The 22,384-nt window shown below is 44.7% G+C and overlaps 1 protein-coding gene and 1 long non-coding RNA gene across 3 annotated transcripts; one reads left to right on the top strand and one right to left on the bottom strand.

Moving 5' to 3' along the window:
- Positions 1–1,753: 1,753 nt before the first annotated feature.
- Positions 1,754–11,057, bottom strand: LOC310689590. Of its 2 annotated transcripts, none has more exons than XR_014517535.1 (3): positions 9,983–10,111; positions 4,222–4,352; positions 1,754–2,057 (listed from the first exon to the last, which is right to left on the bottom strand). It is a non-coding gene; the product is annotated as an uncharacterized lncRNA (long non-coding RNA). The 2 variants fall into 2 exon arrangements; XR_014517534.1 differs by lacking the exon at positions 9,983–10,111 and adding an exon at positions 10,946–11,057 and having other exon boundaries at positions 1,802–2,057.
- A 65-nt stretch (positions 11,058–11,122) lies between these two features.
- Positions 11,123–20,019, top strand: XRCC2 (X-ray repair cross complementing 2). The gene is made up of 3 exons (XM_083467243.1): positions 11,123–11,259; positions 18,628–18,709; positions 19,163–20,019. The coding sequence occupies exons 1-3, from the start codon at positions 11,221–11,223 to the stop codon at positions 19,870–19,872; spliced, it is 831 nt and encodes a 276-aa protein (XP_083323369.1). The 5' UTR covers positions 11,123–11,220; the 3' UTR covers positions 19,873–20,019.
- Positions 20,020–22,384: the final 2,365 nt, after the last annotated feature.

The following is a 22,384-nucleotide window of genomic DNA, read 5'->3' as shown; positions in this document are numbered from 1 at the left end:
AGAATAGCGTCTCAAGGATTCTGGCAACCCTGTAACTCTGGTTGTGAAAAGAGGCTGCTAAATAGGTTAAGCTTAGCCTGCTACATTCCCTTTTCCTGGGAGAACTGTATTTTGTATAATTAAATATATGGTCACGTACAGGTGGTTTGTTGCCATAGGGCAATGGTGGCCAGACGGCGCCTTCCAGATGTTGGTGTTGTTTGACTTCAGCTCCCATCACTACTGACCACTGACCACTCTCCCACAGGAGGTAATGATGGCGAGCGACTAGGATGGCTTTAAGAGAGAATTAGACAAATTAATAGGATAAAGCTGCTAGCCGCGATGGCCCTGTTCTTCCTGCCTTTGGCTTGATCCAGTGTTGTTCTCATGTTTACTATCTGGAGTTCACCATGTTGGCTATTCCTGCAACAGAAGCTAATCAGGTTTAAGGTGCTGGTTTTAACCTTTAAAGCCCTATACAGACTAGACCCTCGTACCTATGGGACCGCCTCTCTTGGTATGTCCCATGGAGGACTTTACGGTCTTCAAACAAAAACAGCTTGGAGGTCCCTGGCCACAGAGAGGTTAGGCTGGCCTCAACCAGAGCCAGGGATTTTTCGGCTGTGGCTCCGATCTGGTGGAATGCTCTGTCACAAGAGACTAGGGCCCTGCGCGACTTGATATCTTTCCGCAGGGCCTGCAAGACAGAGCTGTTCCACCAGGCCTTTGGCCAAGGCACAGCCTGACCCCCTCCTTTGGTAATTCTTTACAGAACTCTAGCCCAATGGTTGCCATCAGTTTGATTTGAACTGGTTTTATAATGAATTGATTTTAGAATGTTGTATTATTTTACTGCTGTTAGCCACTCTGAGCCCGGCTTTGGCTGGGGAGGCGGAATATAAATAAAAAATTATTATTATTATTATTATTATTATTATTATTATTAGTCAGAGAACCTTCTGAAAGGGGACTGGTCTTTCTTTCCACTTCCCCAGGCTGGAGGTGGCATCATCAAGGATCTGTGTGTGTGAAAGAGAACAAAAGACTGGTAGTGCTGGAAATTAGTCTGAAAGAGACACAGAGGCGAGAGTCCACTGTTGTGGTTCGGGAAGGGCCGTAGCTCAGTGGCAGACCATATGCCTTATGCCCAGGTAGGACTGGGAGAGAGTCCCGCCTGCAATCCTGGCCAGCTGCTTTCTGTCAGTGTACTGTATACAATACTGAGCTAGATGAATCAATGGTCTAGTTCTCTATAAGGCAGCTTCCTATGTCTCCACCCCCATCGTTCTGCCTGGACACTGAGGTCCAGTGCCAAGGGCCTTCTGGTGGTTCCCTTGCTGTGAGAAGCCAAGTTACAGGGAACCAGGCAGAGGGCCTTCTCAGTAGTGGCACCCACCCTGTGGAACGCCCTCCCACCAGATGTCAAAGAGAAAAACAACTACCAGACTTTTAGATGACATCTGAAGGCAGCCCTGTTTAGGGAAGCTTTTAATGTTTAATGGACTATTGTATTTCAAAATTTTGTTGGAAGCCACCCAGAGTGGCTGGGGAAACCCCACCAGATGGGCGGGGAATAAGTAATTTATTATTATTATTATTATTATTATTATTATTATTATTATTATTAGCCCCCTGGAAAGCTAAATGGGGAGCAGGATCTGCTGCAGTATTCACGCTGTGAACCCCATGCTTATGTTCCCCATGCCTGTATATACTTATGTGTAAATGAAACGTGGCATCCCATAAATGCCTCAAGTCTCCAGTGACCTCTTTCCAGGAAAACCAACCCAGAGTGCATGCTGGAACCCATGAAACTTCTCAACGTAATGTGTGACATTATGTAGGATATGGTTATGGTTGTATTCCATGCGAAGGGAGCAGAACAATCCTAAAATATGACACTGTGCAAGAAATATTAGCTCAGCCCAAGAAGTTCACAAATATTTTTGACGATTGCCATAAGCCAAACTCCCTTAGTTTTTGCAAACAAGGGAAGTAGAATTTTCACCTTCACATTTTGCTTCACATACAAAAGAGTTTCCCATAGCAGTTGATTTCTCATTAATTGGTGGCACCTGTTATAAGAAAAGAGATCAAACAGAGCTCACATGGAGATGATGAAGCAGAAACAACCATAAAGTCCAGTGCAATTGATTTTCTGCCTTATGTAAATCTAGGGAGGAAAGTGTTGTCGGATCTAACTGTCATTTTTGAGCTACTATCGTCCATTATAAAATGAAGGGTTGCTTTTTTGAACGGAGAACTGCTGAGTTTAATGTGGCGTTTTATCTTTTGTTTGTTTTGATCCATCAATGTATTAATGGGCTTTGAACACCGAATGCATTTTAACACATTAGCCATTACAAAGCTAAGCCTTCTTCCATAAGTTATGCAGAAACTCACAGGTAAACTTTTGAAATTATGAAATCAAAGGAGAGCCCACAACACCAACATGCAAGTCCTTCTTCCTCTTGTTCTTGCAGTTTGATTCTATTTAGAGCTTTTACAAATGCTATCTTGTTTAGTCTCTTAACAGGCTCTGTTATCCTTCTCACAGTAGACAAAGCTAAGATGAACTTTGGGAGCAAAAAGATGAAGGGGAGAAAAATTTACCAGCCATTTGAGAAAAAAACATTTCAGGACGCACCATAAGGCAGGGGGAGGGACATTTACGCATCTCAGCTTCAATCTATAATACTGTATAGTGTTCAGAATTTAAAATATGTATCTACAGCACAATCCTAATTGTGTGCACTCAAATGTAAGCCCTATTAAATTCAGTGAGGCTTACTCTCGGGTAGGTGGGGCTAGGCAGCCTTATTTAAGATATTGCTGCACACCACCCCAGCCTATTATTATTATTATTATTATTTGCCTCAACCATTCTGGACAGCTTCCAGCATATATAAAAACATAAAAAACATTAAACATTGAAAAGCTTCCCTACACAGGTCTGCCTTCAGGTGTCTTCTAAAGATTCCAGCTTACCCAAGGTTCATGTTTCCTTCTGGAAAATGAGGAGCAGTGGAGACTGTAGTGTTTTATGATACAGTATATGGTTTATTTACATATATATACAACCTGAGCCTACGATGGAGGGGATCATAGCATTGACACCGCAAGAAGGTCATACTTCTCCCATAGCCGCAGCAGCCTTGGATTAAAAAAAGACACCATCCACGGTTCTGCCTCTCTCCAGCTTTCCGCGTTTTACAGACAATCCCCATTGAACTCCAGCCCACATCATCCCCAACTGCAATCTTAAACTCCCCACTTTGCATTCTCTCTGCCATATAAATCGGGGTGGGCAGATGTGTCGAACCAAAGATAAATGTTCCAGAAGCTTTGCGAACGCCATCTTGGCAGTCAAGATAGCCCCACAATTAATTGGTAGTTGTTGTAGCAATGAGCTCATACGTGCTTATATTCACTTGCTTAAAGCTAATTGGCGTGCTTTGATGTTATCCGTGTGGGCTTGGGGTGCTGGGATCTGAGCCCAGAAAGGGGAGCTATCTGTAAGGTTTGGGTATTTGCCACCTGTGCCCTCATCTAGTCAGGTGTAATGACAGGTGCTGCTTTGTGTATAAAGAATGGATGCACGTTTGCTTGGGCACGGACAAGCCATCTCCTTGCTGCAGTGCCCATCCCTTGTCAGCAAAGACTAGGCAACCTGGCAGGCTTCTTTAATAGGTCTTTAATAAAACACTAGAACTGGCCATTCTGCTGTTTTTGGCATCCTTCTTTGGTATCCCTGCACCCAACCACTCCCACACACCCTCCTTTGGGTCTACAGTTTGGAACAGCAGACTTCAGACGTGTCAGATGTGCTTTGTTTAGTTTTTTACTAGAACCGCAGAGCCAGGTGCAAAAGACATATTGTTGAGAATTAAAGAATAGGGTGTCTCCGAGCACACTAGAAGCCTAGGCATTTGTTTGCAGTAGCAGAACTGAAGTGCTTTCACACAAAAGTCCATTCCTGGGCAGCAAACACATGACTTTCCTCAAAAAACCCTGGGCACTGTTTAGCTTATTAAAGGTGCTGGGAATTTGTAGTTCTGTGAAGGGTAAACTACATTCCCAGGGTAAACTACATTCCCAGGCTTCTTTGTGGGGCATTCATGCGCTCTCAAATACCTCATTTCACTGAAATGATTTCAGTAGCCTGAAAAGTCGTTTCTGCCATTAAAGAATTGTGAGTCATGCATTTACGGTATTTCATGCTATGAAAGGCATACTTACCCAGAAGTGTTAAAGGAGCTCCCTTGTTGCTGCCTGTAGTGCAAAGCTTCGCTTTCATCAGGCTTCTCATCACAAACGACCCACATTCGCTGTGTGTGACTCATGGAAACAAGTGTCCCTCTTGGCCCGAGCTTGTGGGGAATGACATGTAATCTTAGTTAGAAAATGAGCAGGGGGGAAATTCACAGGCAGCTTCTTCTGCCCTCAGGCTGCTATTCAACTTTAAACATTCCCTTCTTAAAGCACAGCCCACATATGCCTTCCTTATGCAGCATAAACTGGCCTGCAGGGGTGCTGACTTGAGCTTACTAAACATACTACTCATTTCCTAGTATGAAGGACAACATGGCAAGTGGAAGAGGGGAGAGATGTGAACACCTATCAAGGATGCGGGGAGCATTATTACGCTTTAAGTTGTACAGAATGCAACCTGCAGGTGCTGTTACAACACAGGCAGTGCTGAAAGTCAGGTTGTGTATCCACAGCAGTGACCAGAAGAGGAATGACTGCTGGGAGGAGCACAGACAGAAGAAACTTCACGGTGCATCTGCAGCAGCACAGCCGTTCATCTGCCCCAGCTGCAACAAAACATGTCTCTCCTGTATCAGTCTCTACAGCCACAGCAGGTGCTGTTTCCCAAGCCAGATGGATGTCAACATGCCGAGAGCTGTGGGGACCGCCCTAGACTTTGCACATAGGAGTGTGCCAATCTGAACTTTGCTGGAAATTACTGTAGATCATGGCATGAGTAAAAAGATTGGCATAACTTAATATGACAGGTGGCGCTAAAGGGACGCAGGTGGTGCTGTGGTGTAAACCAGTGTTTCCCAACCACTGTTCCGCGGCACACTAGTGTGCCGCGAGATGTTGCCTGGTGTGCCGCGGGAAAAATTAAAAAATTCGAAAGATTTTTTTTTTTAAAGTCAAATTTTCGATTGGGGCGCCGTCACTAGATGACCCCTGGGGTTCCCTCCCTCCCTCCCGCTCTGCGCCTCCCTCCTCCTCCTCCGGGGAGGCCCTTCCTGGCTCTCGGCCAAGGCTTGGCGGCTGCCACTCACTCACTTGCTCGCCCACCCGTCCCTCCATCCCTGCACCCGGCCTCTCCCCCTCTGTCCCCGGTGCGGGGGCTGCCGGGATCCGTAGTCCCCTCGCCCTTGGGCTCCGCGCCCACGCGGGGTGCGCAAACTACGTTTCCCAGCGTGGCCTGGCGGGCCGGGCATTTTGTTTGAAGAGCTCTTCTCCTGGCCATGGAATGAGCGCAGCGGCGGCGGCCGGGCGGGCAGGGGCTCTTCTGCGCAGACCCCGTGCAGCCTGCCTGCGCCCCCGCGGAGATCGGGCGGCAGGATGGAGCCCGGGGATCCCCGCGGAGGCGGAGGCTGCCCCCCAGGTAGGGCTGCGTCGGGGGTTTTTTTATTTTTGCAATGCTGCATCCGCGCCGGAGGGGACGCATCGGACCGCGGGGAGACCCCTTGGCGGGCGTGCAAGGCAATGCATGCGTGCAGGCGTTGCATGGAGTGCAGTGCAATGCAATGGCAACGCGGCGCCCTGCATGCATGCATGCAACTTCCACCGGCGCTCCGGACTTGGCAGGTGAGGGGGGTCCCCAGTGGGCGGCAGAGAGAGCCGGGAGGGCGAAGGGGAGCCGGGGGGGGAGCAGCGCTGCTCCCCGAGCCGAGCCCGGGGGGAAACTTTGGCGTCGTTGCGCCGGGTGTTGGAAGCGGAGGCTGGCGGGGGCCCCTCACCTGCAAAACCTGGTCGCCTCTCATATATTTCGTGCATTGCATTCATCGCCCGCTTTCTCCTCCAAGGAGCTCCCGGGGGCACGCGTGGTTCTCCCCGTGTTATCCTCGCAACAACAGCCCTGCGAGGTAGGTCAGGCGAGTGGCCCAAGGGAGCACCCAGGGATTGTCCTGGCCAGGTGGGGTGATTTGAACCCTGCTCTCTGCCTGGTCTTCGTCCTCATTTAGCCCCCACATGTGCATGACTGTGCATGACTGAGGTTTTCCCCCCTCGTCTTGGCTATGGTGTGAGTCTGTGCTGTTAATTAATGGGGTTCTGCCTTCGGAGAAGATGAGCCAGCCCTCAAGGAGGTGATTATGTAATTTGCTAGCAATTCATGTCCCTCCCGGCGTGACGCTGCGCGCTGACGTCACGGGGCTGTAATGGTGGTGTGCCTCGAGATTTTTTTCATGAAACAAGTGTGCCTTTGCCCAAAAAAGGTTGGGAAACACTGGTGTAAACCACTGAGCCTAGGACTTGCCGATCGGAAGGTCGCGGTTCGAAACCCCACGACGGGGTGAGCTCCCGTTGTTCGGTCCCAGCTCCTGCCAACCTAGCAGTTCAAAAGCACGTCAAAATGCAAGTAGATAAATAGGTACCGCTCCGGCGGGAAGGTAAATGGTGTTTCTGTGCACTGCTCTGGTTTGCCAGAAGCGCCTTAGTCATGCTGGCCACATGACCCAGAAAAACTGTCTGCGGACAAACGTCAGCTCCCTCGGCCAGTAAAGCGACATGAGCACTGCAACCCCAGAGTTGATCGTGACTGGACTTAACTGTCAGGGGTCCTTCACCTTTACCTTTAATATGACAGGAGAGACCTTACATTATGAACTTCCTTGAACCCTGGTATCTGCTGTAAAACCAGGCCTTAGATCTGCTATCAGGGATTGTCTAGCATCTTCAACAAGCATTCATTTCCTAGGGTGGTGAAGGCCAGGGCAAGCTGACAGTGCTTTATTTATTTATTCAAAGCATTTGCTCCCGTTCTTCAGCCAAAAAGGTTCCCAGAGCAGCTTACATACAATCAAAACAAGACAGTCCCTACCCGCAGGCTCACAATCTAAAAAACAACAACAACATGACACACAAGGGGAAAAGGATAATAAAAATCAGAACTCAGGCACCAGTTTCTAAACAGTTATTCCCGTTATGACCAGCTGGCACAGTTCAGGAGCAGGAAGTGCCTGATGGAGCTGGGCCTCCAGCAAAGCTAATGAAATGTACCTTCTGCTTCCTATGTCTCCCACTGAGAAGATAGGCAGCCTGATGGAATGGCTGGCCCCAGATGTCAGTTCAGGGAAGAGCAGGCCTAATGGAGAGACGTACTTTCCCACTGGTGAAGTCAAAATCTCTGCCTCGATACATATAGCTGCAAACAGGCTCTGCATATTTTCGTTGGGATAACATGAATATAATATACCTGTGTTTGGTGGGATATGGAGGTTCTCCACACGAAAGAACCAACCCAGGTTTAAGTAACGAATGGCTTAGAACTCATGGCTGTTCTAATGTTGGATGATTTTCATTCTCTTGCATACGCCCCATGAAAAAGGCTGCTGTCGATAGTTAACAAAGTGATCTTTTTCTTACATGGTTTAAAGAGCAAAAGACATTTAAAATGCCAGTTAATTATAACTGGCATCTGGGTGAGCAGCCATAGAAATAGGATATTGCTACTCTTCTCGCCTTTTCCTGTATCTGCACTAAGAGATCTTATGCAAACAAGCTGCTTCAATTTGCCATCTTTCTTTTATGCTTTATGGTTGATTAGTCTGAGCCATTTTGGCTGGTTTCCACTGTGCCATTCTTCATGCATCATGTTTTGACTGCGGCTTGTAGTTTTATCTTTCTGGCAATCCAATCTCGTCTCAGTCGCATCATAGTGCAGATGGACAGCATAACAAGGCCTTACATTGATTCAGACTTTTGTCCATCTAGACTTTCCTGTTCCTGATACTTGAAATCCTTTCACTGGAGGTGCACTCTCTGGGGCGTGGGGAAAGTTTGAGCCTGGAACATTTCTGCATGAAATGCATGTACTCTACCTACTGCTTTATAACATCTCCTTTCTATCGCATCTTAAAACAAAGTTGGTTCCAGAGGAGCTGCAGTACTGCACAGAATGGAGGGGGAATCCCAAATTATACAAACACTTCACATTACATGGAGAGAACTTGCCTAAATTAGATTAAATATACACTTCTGCCCGTTCCTTTCCAAATTTTCCATTTAGTAATGATGGCTAGAAACTTCTTCTTTAAAGAATGGATATCTGTGATTTTACAGATTCAGCTGCATGCCAGGTTCTGTATTATTCACAGCTGAGAAAGAGCTCTAGCTCAGGGGTCAGCAACCTTTTTCAGCAAGGGGTCAGTCCACCATCCCTCAGACCATGAGGTGGGCCGGACTATATTTTTTTGGGGGAAAGAAACGAACAAATTCCTATGCCCCACAAATAATCCAGAGATACATTTTAAATAAAAGGACACATTCTACTCATGTAAAAACATGCTGATTCCCAGACCGTCCGTGGCCCAGATTGAGAAGGCATTTGGGCCGGATCTAGCCCCCGGGCCTTAGTTTGCCTACCCCTGCTCTAGCTCAATGCTAGAGAACATGTTGTCACACATGGAGGCTGCCATATTCAATCTCCGGCTTCTCCGGTAGGGCTAGGACTCGTCTTGGACATCATGGACAGCCCTTGCCAGGCAGTTTAAAAAATACTGAGCCAGGCAGACCCAGTACAATAGTTTCCTATGTTTCTAGATTTCTACCCCACCATCCCCATGCACCTTGCTCTCTCCTTCTTTAGAGAAGAGCTGTAGCTCAGTGGTAGTGCATTTGCCTTGCATACACAAAGTCCAGGTTTCTGTCCCCTGCATCTCCAGGTACCAGCCACCTAGCAGAGGATATGGATGCTACAGATAATTCTAACTGCTAGTCAAATCTGTCTGCTTTGAGCGCCTCCCATCTGAGTAACAGCAAGGATCATCATTCCATATGGGTTACCTCTGTTAGTGTTAAGGGTCATCTAACCATGGTGGGGAATGGAGATGTTGCTTAGCAACTAGGCAGAGTGGCATGATGTTCATGAAGGTAACATGCACTCTGACTGGCTGTGTAGTTCTGAAGGAATCTTCTCCTCTGCATGTTTGGTTGAATGTCTCCCTGATACGTACAAGGCCTTAAGTAAGAATGACAAAAAAACTTTCTCCTCAAATTACAGTTTTCATTCAGTTTCAGCAGAGTGTTTCAGGATTTTCTTTCCTCTCTGGATTCTGTCTGCTTTATTTAAGATACTTTGCTAATCGAGGGGTGGGGCTGAAGATGCAGAACCTGAGGTAAAGCTATTCCCATCACTGTCCCAGGAATGGCTACTCCTGCTTAATTTTTCTTCTACCAAAGGCATAGGAGCAGGCTCAGTAAAACAGGAAATCCTATTAATCATACCCAGGACTCCCTCTCAAAAATAAAATATTATATATGCCTAATGCCCCATGTTAAAAGTTGCAGCTGGAAATCTGATTGAACAGGTGCTGTTTATTTCAGGGGAAATTGCACAGTCACACACAGAGAGAAATTGGAAATATCTCCTTCCCTGTACAATATCCATGGAATGATTGCTTTGGTTCTTGCAGTTCCTCTGCTAGACAAAGGTAATTGTATCTTTGTTCAATTACCTTAGTAATTTAATGTATGCTCTCTCTTGGGATATTAAGAGGATTAATTTGCTCTTATTTGCAAAGTGCTTAAGGATCCTGCCACGGAATGCCCCATGAATGCAATTAAAAGGAAAGTGTGTCTTTATAAGCAGCAAGAGAAATACGAAATATGATTGATCCTCCCCCCCCCCCCCAAGTTCTGGTCAGGCTCTTGCCTTGCTGCTATTCAACATTTCAGGGGTTTTACTTGTTCACACTAAGGCTCACCTTGTAACAAGTTTTAATTCTAAACATTTGAATACAGTATGCCCACAACTTACATGGGGATTATGTTCCAGGGATCACGCCTAAGGCCAAGTCTCAACCCATTGGGTTCAATGGTGAGTGAGATTGCCATAAGTCATTTTTCGGGTGATAGTGGCTCCCCACTCCCTTTTTTTGCCACACACCTAAAAAAGAATGCACAAAAATTAAATGTGCATAAATTGTGGGTTTCTGTATGCACCTAAAATTGAAATCTTACACGTATTTACTCACTTATCCCATTATGTTTAACAGGTTTTACGCTTCACATAAGTTTGCTTAAAATGGTTTTTGGCCGAAATCCTAACGTCTAATCCAAAATATAGTAAATCCTACTGAATCCAGTAGATCTTAAAGATAAAGGGACCCCTGAACCTTAGGTCCAGTCGCGGACGACTTTGGGGTTGCGGCGCTCATCTCGCTTTATTGGCTGAGGGAGCCGGCATACAGCTTCCGGGTCATGGGGCCAGCATGACTAAGCCGCTTCTGGCAAACCAGAGCAGCACACGGAAACGAACGCCGTTTACCTTCCCGCTGGAGCGGTACCTATTTATCTACTTGCACTTTGAGGTGCTTTTGAACTGCTAGGTTGGCAGGAGCAGGGACCGAGCAACGGGAGCTCACCCCGTCGCGGGGACTCGAACCTCCGATCGGCAAGTCCTAGGCTCTGTGGTGGATCTTACTCTCGGGTAAATAAGTGGAGGCTAAGACTTGTTCGTATGAGCGAGTCCCACCGAACATAGAGTGATTTCCGAGCAAACACGCGGAGTTCACTGCCAGGCTACTGAATTCAGGTTACTCGTGAGTAAGCGCGCCCCGAACTGCTGGGCACGAGCAACCAGCGTGCCCGCCCTGCAGAGCAGAAGGTTGAGCACCAAGCAAGACTCCCGCTTGAAATGTAAAACATAAAATGGAAACCCTTCGGTCGCATTGCAAAAAGAAAGAAAGAAGCAAGCCTCCACTCAGGAGCGCTTCCATACGCGCAGCGGGAGATGCTCCAAACTGGAAAGCGTCGGAATAACAAGCTGTCAGTCAGAGACGCGCCGGAATTGCGCATGCGCGAGGCAGAGCATCCGCGAAGGAGGCCCGGACGCCCCGCAATGAAGTTTCCTTCCTCCCCCCCCCCCCCCAGATCCGAGAAGAGCGCGTGCGCGGCAGTTCCGGCGACGCCTGCGCGCCGGAATGTGAGGCCGTTGGCGCCTCCCTCCTTTTACGGTTATGAGCTGCCGTTGCTGCGGGTTTCCCTCCGCGAGCGATGACTGACGGGCTCGGGAAGGCGGAGTCGGGCGCCCAGGTGAGGCAGAGAATGACGCACGCGCACGCCCCCTCCCCCGGCCACTCTCTCGCCGTGAGGGGAGCGGGGGGAGGGTCTCTCCCATTGCCTCTAGCGGGTGGGGAAGACTGACACAACCCAGCATCCTGTTTCCAGCAGGGGTCAGCTACAGACGCTGTCGGGAAGTCCTCAAGCTGGGCTTCTGCCTCTTCCCAGCCACACACACATAGAGACAGTGGTACACAGTCTCTGAAGGTGAAATATAGAAAAGAAAACAGAAAAAGGCAGCCAACGATATATTTTTAAACCTTCAGGAACCTTCTCCACAGGATGGTTGATGGTAGGTTACCATGTGGAGGTGTGCAGCTGGAATAGGCCTTGACACTTGGAAATTTTCTAACCCATCTTTCAGCTCTCACAAGGCGGCTTATATGAGACTCTGGCCCCTCACACGGTTTTTGTTTCTTACTTGTTTTTCCACCTGCATTTCAGTAACGCCTTCCTTTCCAAAACCAAAAGGTGGTATAAAAAGACTTTAAATAAACTGAGGATAAAGCAACAAACAAAAGATCGTACATGTTCACCCAGCAGCTGCCTTTGGACTGCCATGCCTCTGCTTCATAAACTGAGATGTGGGCCTGTTTCTCGTGGCCACACTTATATCCTCGCCTGCATGAGCCAGGAAGCAAGACTTCAGTTAAGTGTTGCTTACCTTTACAGTGGTACCTCGGGTTACATACGCTTCAGGTTACATATGATTCAGGTTACAGACTCCGCTAACCCATAAATAATACCTCGGGTTATTATTTCTTTGCTTCAGGATGAGAACAGAAATCGTGCTCCGGCGGCGTGGCAGCAGCGGGAGGCCCCATTAGCTAAAGTGGTGCTTCAGGTTAAGAACAGTTTCAGGTTAAGAACGGACCTCCGGAACGAATTAAGTACGTAACCCGAGGTACCACTGTATGTCTGAAAAGGAAAGCTCTGGTTAACGGCTTCCAAACAACCCTGGATATAAAGCCCTAGTTTAGTGTTCTTGCTTGGACGTCGTTAACTAGGAGTAATAGGAAACCATAGTTAACTGAAGACCTGTTTCCCTCTCTGTGGCTTGCAGCAGGGAGGAGCAGAGCAGCTGCCTTGCGGGCCCTGGAGTTCATATCTTGACGTATTGAGGTGACTGACAGCCATCCAAACACAGCCAGAATCTGCTACAGACTGTCTCCAACCAACCTCACAATCAGCAGCAAGCTGGCCCGGTGGACTTCTCTGGGAAGTGGCTCCATAAAAGAAGGTCCTGGATATAGTATTGCCACACGTTTTCCTCTCTTTGTGTCTTATGTCATAGCAACATGACAAACAGATTTTGAGGCCAGGAAAAGCTCCACCCACCTAATTAAGTAGTCAGGGGAAAGCATCATAATGACAGGTGAATATGAAAAATGTGAAGCATTTGCCCTGTCAATGCCATAATGGGCAAATTTCTGCCAGTCATTTATCTTCTACAATCGCTTCCAAGGGGTGGGGAGGAAGATGGCAGGGCCAGGTTTACAAGATGCTATTGAGTCAGTGACAGCACTATGCAAACCTAACTTGACACACACCCTGGTTTCAGGATGGCAGTTGTGAGCTCTGGTCCCTGGTGGCTGTACCAAAACTTGGGGAGGAGCCATGACTTAGTGGTAGAACATTTGCTTTGTATGCAGATTCAATCCTTGGCATCTCCAGGCAGGACTTTCTGCAGTCCTGGATAGCTGCTGCCAGTCATCGTAGGCAGTACAGAGCTAGACCGACCAGTAGTCTGATCTAGTGTGAGGCAGTTCCCTGTGTTTACAAATGATAAAGAGATTTGACTCCTCTTCTTTTTTACATATAGAAGTCTACAATTCTATTGTTTGTAGATTCAATATATGTCTGAAGTGCATTTGCTCCATAGATGTGAAGCTGTTACTAATTTATTTAGGGTATTCCATATCCTACTTGAAAGAGGTTCTCAGAGTGGCGGAGAAAAAGTTTGTACAGTACAACTGCATCCAAAAAGATTAGCACATATAATAAGAAATAACATGGTGCCGGGTTTATTCAGACTTTTTTGCCCTCATTCTTGGACTTCCCACTAAGGAACTCTAAGGCGAGTGGGTTGAGCCGCTAGACTTCACTGTCCACGATGAAGCCAAGTACTCCTTTGGCCATTGGCAGTTCCCAGACAACAGTTCCCAGCAAGGACCTCTGACCTCGCTCAATCCAAGATGGAGCCAAGTCTTACTGATAGATGCCAGCTTCAGAATACAGTAAAACCAACCCCCCTCTGAGCCTTGGGAACTGCTGTCTTCAGTACAGAGTGGCTCCTGGGGGTACAGAAATTGGCAGTCTCCGTTTTCCAAAAGTTTATATAACCATCAAATGATTATTAAGAAGAGTACTTCATTTCCGTTACATCCGAGTTCCATTTTGACCATTTGTCCATGTCTCTAGTGTGCTGTAGAGGTTAGGCGTGTTGGACTACATAAGCCTTACTTTGGTCCAGTTGCTATCTTAGCCTAGGCTACCTCACAGAGCTGTTGTGAAAATATAATGATGGAGGGGAGAGAGAATGCTGTGAAGTCCTTTCAGCAACAATGGGATTAAATAAAAGCTGGGGGTGTTCTTGCAGTGGAATTTGTTAGGTTCGTAAAAATTTCAAACTCTCTTTGGAATGGATAAAAAATACAGTATTTAATAGTCCATTGTAGGGATTAATATTTAATATCCTAACAGTTTGGCTTAAGATGGTTAGCACAGAAGCTGGCTTTTGTTGGGTTTTTCTTTCTGTAAAACCGTTAGCTGACTCCCCTGGGATGTTGCCCATCGTACACAGCATGATGCTAAATGGCTGCAGTTGTTTTGCTTTAAAACCTAGAAAGTAAACATACATCAGAAGCACAGGTGCATTAGTACTTAAATTATCATAATAATTTGCATGCGCTGTTCTCCAGATAAGCACCCGCTGTTATATGAGAAAAATATGTGAACCTTTATTATAATATAATCGTATTTAGCCTGTAACAAACAGTGAGTAGGATACTTCTTGAGAGTGGCTAGCAAAGGGGAAGGAGGTAGAACAGCAGCCATGGAGTTGCATAGGAAGCTGTCTTGCACTAGATCAGACAAGCTAAGTATTATCTACTCTGACTGGTGGTGGCTCCCCAGGGCCTCTTCACATTACCTGCTTCCAGATCCTTTTCATTGCAGATTCCAGGGACTGAACCAGGGACCTTCTACATGCCAAGTGTCTGTGCTGTCACTAACTAAAGCCCCTCCTTCAGATAGTCTGTGCAGAATGTATTGGCTGTGAACTCAGATGTAATGGTTTCCATATAGGTATGTAGTTTACAGGTGCTCCTGGATCCATTACTGTCACTTGTGACCTTGGTGGCACAGATGGCCTTCTATCAGCTTCAGCTGGTGGCCTAGCTACACCCCTATCTGGTCAGGGATAGCCTAACCTTTGTGGCCCATGCTCTGGTAACCTCTAGGTTGCATTACTGCAATACATTATACTTGGGGCTGCCTCTGAAGACCTTTCAGAAACTTCAGCTGGTGCAAAATTTGATGGCCAGGTTGCTCACCAGAACAAGATGGTTTGAGCATATAACCCCAGTCCTGGGCCAACTGCACTGGCTGCCAATTACCGTATTTTTCGCTCTATAACACGCACCAGACCATAACACGCACGTAGTTTTTAGAGGAGGAAAACAAGAAAAAAAATATTCTAAACGAAATAGTGGATATATGATTTTTGTGGTTCATGCTTTGGCCACAGACATGTGATCTGACAGTGAGTTTGGAGTAGCCCAATGCAAAAATCCTGAGGATCCATGTGGATCCATGCTTTGTAACCATGGAGGAGGGAAGGAAGGGGAACCATGGATCCTCTGCTCACGACTGCAGCAGACCCCCCCTGCCACCTGCAGGCATTCACTCCATAACACGCACAGACATTTCCCCTTACTTTCTAGGAGGAAAAAAGTGAGTGTTATGGTGCAAAAAATACGGTAGTTTTCAGGCTCAATTCAAAGTGCTTAGGACCTGAGGACCTTAAGGACTGCCTGTCCCCTTACGAACCAAGTCAGACCCGGTGCTTGTCATCCAGAGCCTTTCTCTGTGCCCTCCCCCTGAAAGCTTCAAAGAGTGACAACACGAGAATGGGCCTTTTCTATGGTGACTTCCCATCTGTGGACTGCTCTCCCCAGAGAGGCTTGCATGGTGCCATCATTAGATTCCTTTAGGCGCCAGGCAAAAACATTCCTCTTTACCCAGGCCTTTGACCATTAAATAATCTATAGCTTCTTAAATATTTTGGAGGGGACTGTTATCATGATTATTTTATTATTATGCTCTGTATTATGTTTTTCATGTTGTGCAATACACTGTCCTGGGATCTTTGGATAAATAAAATAAATAATAATGAATAATAATGAAGTGACTGTAACCTTTGTCCCTTAAATCTCTTAGACACTGTGAGGATCCCCTCACACATACTGTACATCTCCAAATATATAGAATACAGATAAAAAGAAGAATGAGTTGCTCTAGTCTCTTACACAGACCATACGAGTGTGCTGGTTTTTTAAAAAATATATTAATTCCTGTTAAAATCATAATTGTAATTAAAAGTACTAACACATCAGAAAACCAGCAAAGTATCGGTCACAATTTAGGGGAAATTAATCCAGCCCCACCTCAAAGGCGTTTTGATATATTACAAAATTGAAGTCTTGAATTAAAAAAAAAACCTAATACACTAAATAAAATGTCATTCTCTACCTTTGTGCTGGCTAAGACACAAACAGATACAGCTTAGGTTGAATGCATTTATCAGGAGGTTTGTCATATTCAGACACTGGCTCCTAGACATCCTCCTCCAAAATCAAAGTGTCGTTTTTGCAGTTCTTGTGTAACGTTCCGGTATGTGATGTTTCCACTTCCACACTTGTCTTTGTGTCTCATATGAAGCATATTTGCTTGTGCATTTTAACTTTGGTTAAGTATTCTATATTCGTTTTGTTAATCCTAGATTCTCTCTGTGTGTGGGAGATACACTGGAATATGTCATAATTATTTGCAATATTACTGCTTTAAAGGTCTTCAATACCCACCTTCTTGTGCAGAAGATGGCATGAGGAGCAGAACTTATATGATAAAATTGCAGATTGACTATCAAAATTAATGCAAATTAAAGAATGAAATCACCTTGGATGCAAGACTATTAGGGCAGAATATTCCCCTGTATATAGTGCCTAGTCATGGTGACTATGTTTTGTGTGTGTCTTTCTCCTTGTACCCCAGGACATTTGTGGTATTGATACAAAACACACCATTAAATTGAGAAACTTGTCCATCTAACACAAAAATCCATATTGCATTAGGCTCCCTGGCTGTGCTGTCCATGAATTTCTTGGTAAATGTCATGAAGCTTGCAGACCAAAATAAATGGCCTGTTTGTATCTAGAAAGCTTCAGCAGAAGACAAATGGGCAAATAAAGAAGAAAGATAGTTTGACCTTTTCTTGACTGCCTACATGCATGTGTTTCGATCCAGCCTGCATTTGGAACCAAAGCTGCTTTAGTTGCCCCAGTTGGATTATCATTTCCCTTGACCGAAAAGGACTGGACAGTACAATTCTCTTAGTCTTTCTATATCACTCAGATTTAGGCACAGCCAACAACCAGATAAGGTGAGACCACAATCTTTTTTGTTGGGGAGTAGTAATGGAGGAAGATGTTTTATGGAAGTCGTCAGGTTAACAGTTCCTCTGCCTTGCTGTTAAGTTTATCTGTCTGAAGTTACAGAGAGATCATCTGGAGGTATTGGCACACTGAGGACCCTCAAATATATTTTTTCCCCAGGTGGTCCAGATGGAAGAGGACAAACAAGCAGCAACTCACTCTAGGCAGGATGGAATGGGATTGTTTAGAGATCCTGGGTGCTTAGGAAAGAAAGCTGTCCAGTATTTATCTGCATCTTCATCCTTGATGAATCCTGTTCAGTGCTTAGGAGCATTGCCTGATACTCTTTTTAGAAAATGTGTTGGTGGCAGTGGATTGAACCATTGTTTTGCCAGCTTTGTTTAATATGTAGACTAACATTTGCTGGACTGGGGGAATCTAGCAACCACCATGCATGCCTTTGTTACACTGAAGGTCCAATGTGTAATAATGCCTTTTATGCAGGACATTTGCTGTCAAAATGCCTGGAAGCTAACAGCTGGTGCAGAATGTGGCAGCCACTTTCTTGATAGGGGGGGGGGGGCAAGCCATATACATACATGCTGCATACTGAACAAAATGCATTTCCTGAAAATCATTTGTTAAACAAGCATTCGTATAATGAGTCCACATTTCCATGGATTCCTATGGGAATATTTCTAATATGTAATTTTTACGATCTCTCCCCGCTCTGTACATGCATGGTTTCTGCCCAAAAATGACTACTGCTAACCAGCAAACCACAAACAAGGAAGTGGGCAAACTTGGATATCCAAACCTGCAGCATGTATAGCAAGGTTTGGACATCATTCTTTTCATTTGGATAACTGATTTTTTGCATAATGAGCAGGCAGATAGCAGGCCCTGTGTGTACATGCTGGTCTGTGCTCTGTTGACTTTCAGATTCAATTCAAGGTGATGGCTTTGAACTATTTAGCCTGACTGAGCCCAATCTGCATTTGACAGCTCCACTCCCTATATGAGGCTTTCCATCTTCTGTAATCAAGAGAATCCTGGCAATAGCCATCTTTAATCAGGAAGCTAAGATCAGTGGGGAAATGCAGTAGTGACCTCAACACTATGGCACTCACTGTTGCAACTCAAGAGACTTACCTCAGCACTAGCCTGCAAACTTTTAAAAATCACGGTGGTCATATTTAGGAGGAATTTGCGATTCTGTATTTATTTTATGTCTGGTTTAATATCTCTCTTACTCTAACACTTACAATTGATGCATTATATGCTAATACAATATAATAGAATGTTGCTTTTAGAGCATTAAGACTTTATTGCTGGATTTCAGATTGTAACAGAGTTTCTTTTATAAGCTGCTTTAAATAATTTTGGTGAAAATACATAGAAATCAACCAAAATAGCAAGTTTTATTGAACTGACTTCACTGAGGATACAGTGTATTCTGTTTATGCATGCTTTTCTGCCCACAGGTTTTTATTTGGATTCTATAGGTGGTGCCATGTCTAGAAATTTAAAAGTAATTGAGATATACTTTTAATTGCACATGCAGCAGTGCAGTTAAAACCAGCTGCTGGGAAGCCATTGAACTCACACTAAGTTTTGTGCACAATCAATACATTTAGCTTGTTGACTCATTGATTTCAGTAAAGTTGACTTTCTCTTTGTTTCAAAGCTGCTTGCACGACTTGAGGGCAGAAGTTCTCTGAAGACGCTGGAACCTTGTCTGTTTGCTGATGAAGGATATCCTATTCATGGTAAATAAATACACATCCTTTAAAATATTCACAGTAATAATTGTCTGGCATATTGGAAGATGAATGGTAAACAAACAAACAAATTAAAATTTATGCTCCCCATTTTCTTTTTATCTTAGCTTTGGAAGGGAAAGTTTTTTTCTCTTGCTGCCTGAGAACAAATTGGTTGGCATGAGTGTGTGTTACACACATCAAGAAAAGAAAATACATTCACTTGCTTCTCAGAAGTGTAGCTGTATTGGTTTGTTGTATTAAAATAAAATAATCAAATCCAGTGGGGCTTGCTTCTAAATAGACCTGCATAGGATTGGGAATTTGATTGTACTGAAAAGTTGCACATGATTTCAGGTAGAGGTGTGTGTGTGTTACAGCTGAAAGCTGAGCCATTTGAAAGGTGTCTTGAATAGCAAATGCCTTCCTAGCTTAAACATTTGCTTCTTCATTATTAAACAGGAGATATTGTTGAATTCCATGGTCCAGAAGGAACAGGAAAAACAGAAATGCTCTATCATCTTATTGCCCGCTGCATTCTTCCAAAATCTGGTGGTGGCTTGGATGTTGGTGTGCTTTTTATTGATACAGACTTCCATTTTGACCTGTTGCGTTTAGTGACTATTCTGGAGCACAGATTGCCCCAAAGCACAGAAGAGATGATAAAGCAGTGTCTGGGGAGGTTTTTCCTTGTTAATTGCAGCAGCAGCGCTCAGCTGCTTCTTACTCTTTTCTCTTTGGAAAACATGTTTTGCTCTCACCCTTCCCTGTGCCTCTTGATTATTGACAGTATATCAGCCTTTTATTGGATTGACAGAGTCAATGGAGGGGAGAACCTTAGCCAGCAGGAAGCAAACCTAAAGAGATGTGCGCAGTTCCTGGGGAAGCTTGTAAGAGAGCACCACTTAGTTTTGTTTGCAACAACTCAAACAATCATGCAGAAATCACTGAACACATCTGAAAGTTCAGGAAAACACCACAGTGAAGCAGATATGGACTACCGGCCTTACCTCTGTCAGTCGTGGCAACGGCTGATAACTCATCGAATCTTTTTCTCCAAGCAGTGCCATTCAGGCACCGCAAAAGGATTTTCAATTACCGCTTGCCATGTAAGAAATAACAGTGTTGTAAAACGCCCATTTAGCATTACAGAATGTGGGATCCAGTTTTGACAGTGGACTGTTTTTTTAAAAGTAGACTACAATTTGACACTCCAGTCAAGTTAGTTTTTTTAAAACTTGTGCCTTTTTTAAAAAAAAGGTTTATTTTTTTATGCCAATATTTTCTAAAATGTAAATAATAAAGGTTCAGGATTGTCAGACTTTGTGTCATGCGGTATTGAAGCCTTTAAAAAGAGACCTGCCATTCCAAAAAAGATCATTTATCCATAGTGTGTTATTAGCTGCTTTTGGTGCTCATCCCGTAGAAATGGAAGCTGTTTTGAAGCTGAGCACTGCACGGTTGAGCTTGATTCTTTGTTATATAAGTGCATTAGCTGACACTCGGCACTGCACACATTTGAACTTAATAGGAAGAACATAAGACAAGCTTGTTGGATCATCTAGTCCAGCATTCTGTTCTCACAGCAGCCAACCAGATGCCCATGGCAAGCTCAACAGAAGCACAACAGCACTCTGGCCACCTGTGATTCTCAGCAACTGGCGTTTAGAGGCATACTGCTGCCAACGGTGGAGGTAAAACAGCTATCAACTGATACACACTAAGGTCGCACCCCACTCACCAACTGCTTTTATCCACATTTACCCTTTCAGATGGGATAGTATTGCGGTTAAATTGGGTTGCTTCCTTTTGGCCTGTAACTTGAGTTGCAGTTCTAAGGAGTACTGAAAAACTATGCATGCAATGGTAGAACAAATAAAGTCACTGTCCTGCATAAGATCCAAGTAGAACATTTGTGTTTGGAATGCAGCATGCAACTCATCAAAATTCTGGCAGACCAGTTTCATCTAATGAGAAATGACCCGCAGCTCTGGCAAGAAGAAAACCATATTGAATCAGTAAAGCAAATGCTAATTGTATTGGCTTTGGAAAGCTTCAAATCCTTTGCGAAATAAACTGTCTTCTGCATTATTTACAAATCCAGTACATAAAACTGCTCCAAAAAGAGGAAGGTTCTCAACAAACATGGGCAGTAGTTCAGATGACCTTCCATTAATTGATGGTGGAAATGAATATTTTTGACTGCTCAGTGTGTATCGTGTATGTTAATATACTGCAACCCTTGATAGGTCGGTTCTGTAATCTACATATTATGGATGGAGTGGATGAGGTCCCCTCTTGATAACTCTGGCTGAACAGGAAGGTGCCGTGGAGTGATTTTGAACAGGAATTCATAGATTTCCCTATGAAATTTCTATTGTGGACTAGAAAGAAAAGCCATCCACTAGATTTTCTTTTAATAATGATTCTTGATTCCATACTCAGACTTAGGGATAAAGTTAAGGAGCTATTAAACCCTAGATTTTCTCAATTAACTACTTAAATTAATGATCATAAAGTATTACTACCTTGGTCCTGTTGTAAGATGATTTATGAAGAGACTGTCAGAAGCTTGAATGAAAGGCACTCTTTCATTTCTTTTAAGATTACAGTGGTGCCTCGCAAGACGAAAAGAATCTGTTCTGTGATTCTCTTCGTCTAGCGTTTTTTTCGTCTTGCGAAGCAAGCCCATTGACGGATTAGCGGATTAGCGCTATTAGCTGATCGGATCAGCTGATAAGCGGCTTAGCGGCTTAGAAAAAGGGGGGGGAAGGGAAAAAACCAGCAGGAACTCGCAAGACATTGTCGTCTTGCGAAGCAAGCCCATAGGAGATTCGTTTTGCGAAGCACCTCCAAAATGGAAAACTCTTTCGTCTAGCGAGTTTTCCGTCTTGCGAGGCATTCGTCTTGCGGGGCACCACTGTAGATCTTACTTGACTCATGAGTTGAAAGTTCATCATATGGAGCATTCTGCTAGATCAGACCAAAGACCTATCCTCTCCAGCACCCTGTTTCCCAGATGCCTGCAGGAAGTCCACAAACAGGAAGTGGTCAAGGTGCTTAGATGAGTCCAGCCACCCATGTGTATGCTTGACCCTTTTGGCAAAAATACTGGAAGATAAAGAAGATTGAGTTTTCTTCCCTAGAACATCAAAATTAATCCCCAACTTTGCTAAATCAAAGACTGCCATGTTTCTCCTTGTTTCTGCTGTCTGTTTACCCCAGAAACCTGTGTGTTTCATTTAAGGACCAGGACAGGTCAGGGCTATAAGCCAATCTCCAGTTTCTTAGAGATGGGGAGCCCCTTGCCTGCTAAAGAGTTCTGGAAAATTAAAATGTCTGTCAGATTTTTACGAATCTCTGGTCCCTTTAAATTTCCCTTTTGCTAGTGGTCCAGAGAGCCATGCTGAAAGACCGTATCATCCTGTTTTACTAGTTTGTTTTTTTGGACCAAGCACCTTCCATTATTGGTTTTGGCCTTGGGAAAGTATTTGCAGACATGGCTCCCGAGCCCTAGCAAAAAAAAATAATGTTATCTTTTTATTGTCTACCCTATAAATTATTTTCACTGTGTGTTTGGGAATTGTAAACATGATTTATTTTTTAAATGAAGAAGAAGAAACCCAAAATTTGGTTATATTCATTAAAATGGCAATTAGCAAGCCTGTTATACTGGAGCTCTTG

The sequence above is a fragment of the Podarcis liolepis genome (genome assembly GCF_965112155.1).
Source record: "Podarcis liolepis genome assembly, chromosome: 12".
Classification (NCBI taxonomy): domain Eukaryota; kingdom Metazoa; phylum Chordata; class Lepidosauria; order Squamata; family Lacertidae; genus Podarcis; species Podarcis liolepis.
This window is presented reverse-complemented; position numbering and strand designations above follow the sequence as displayed.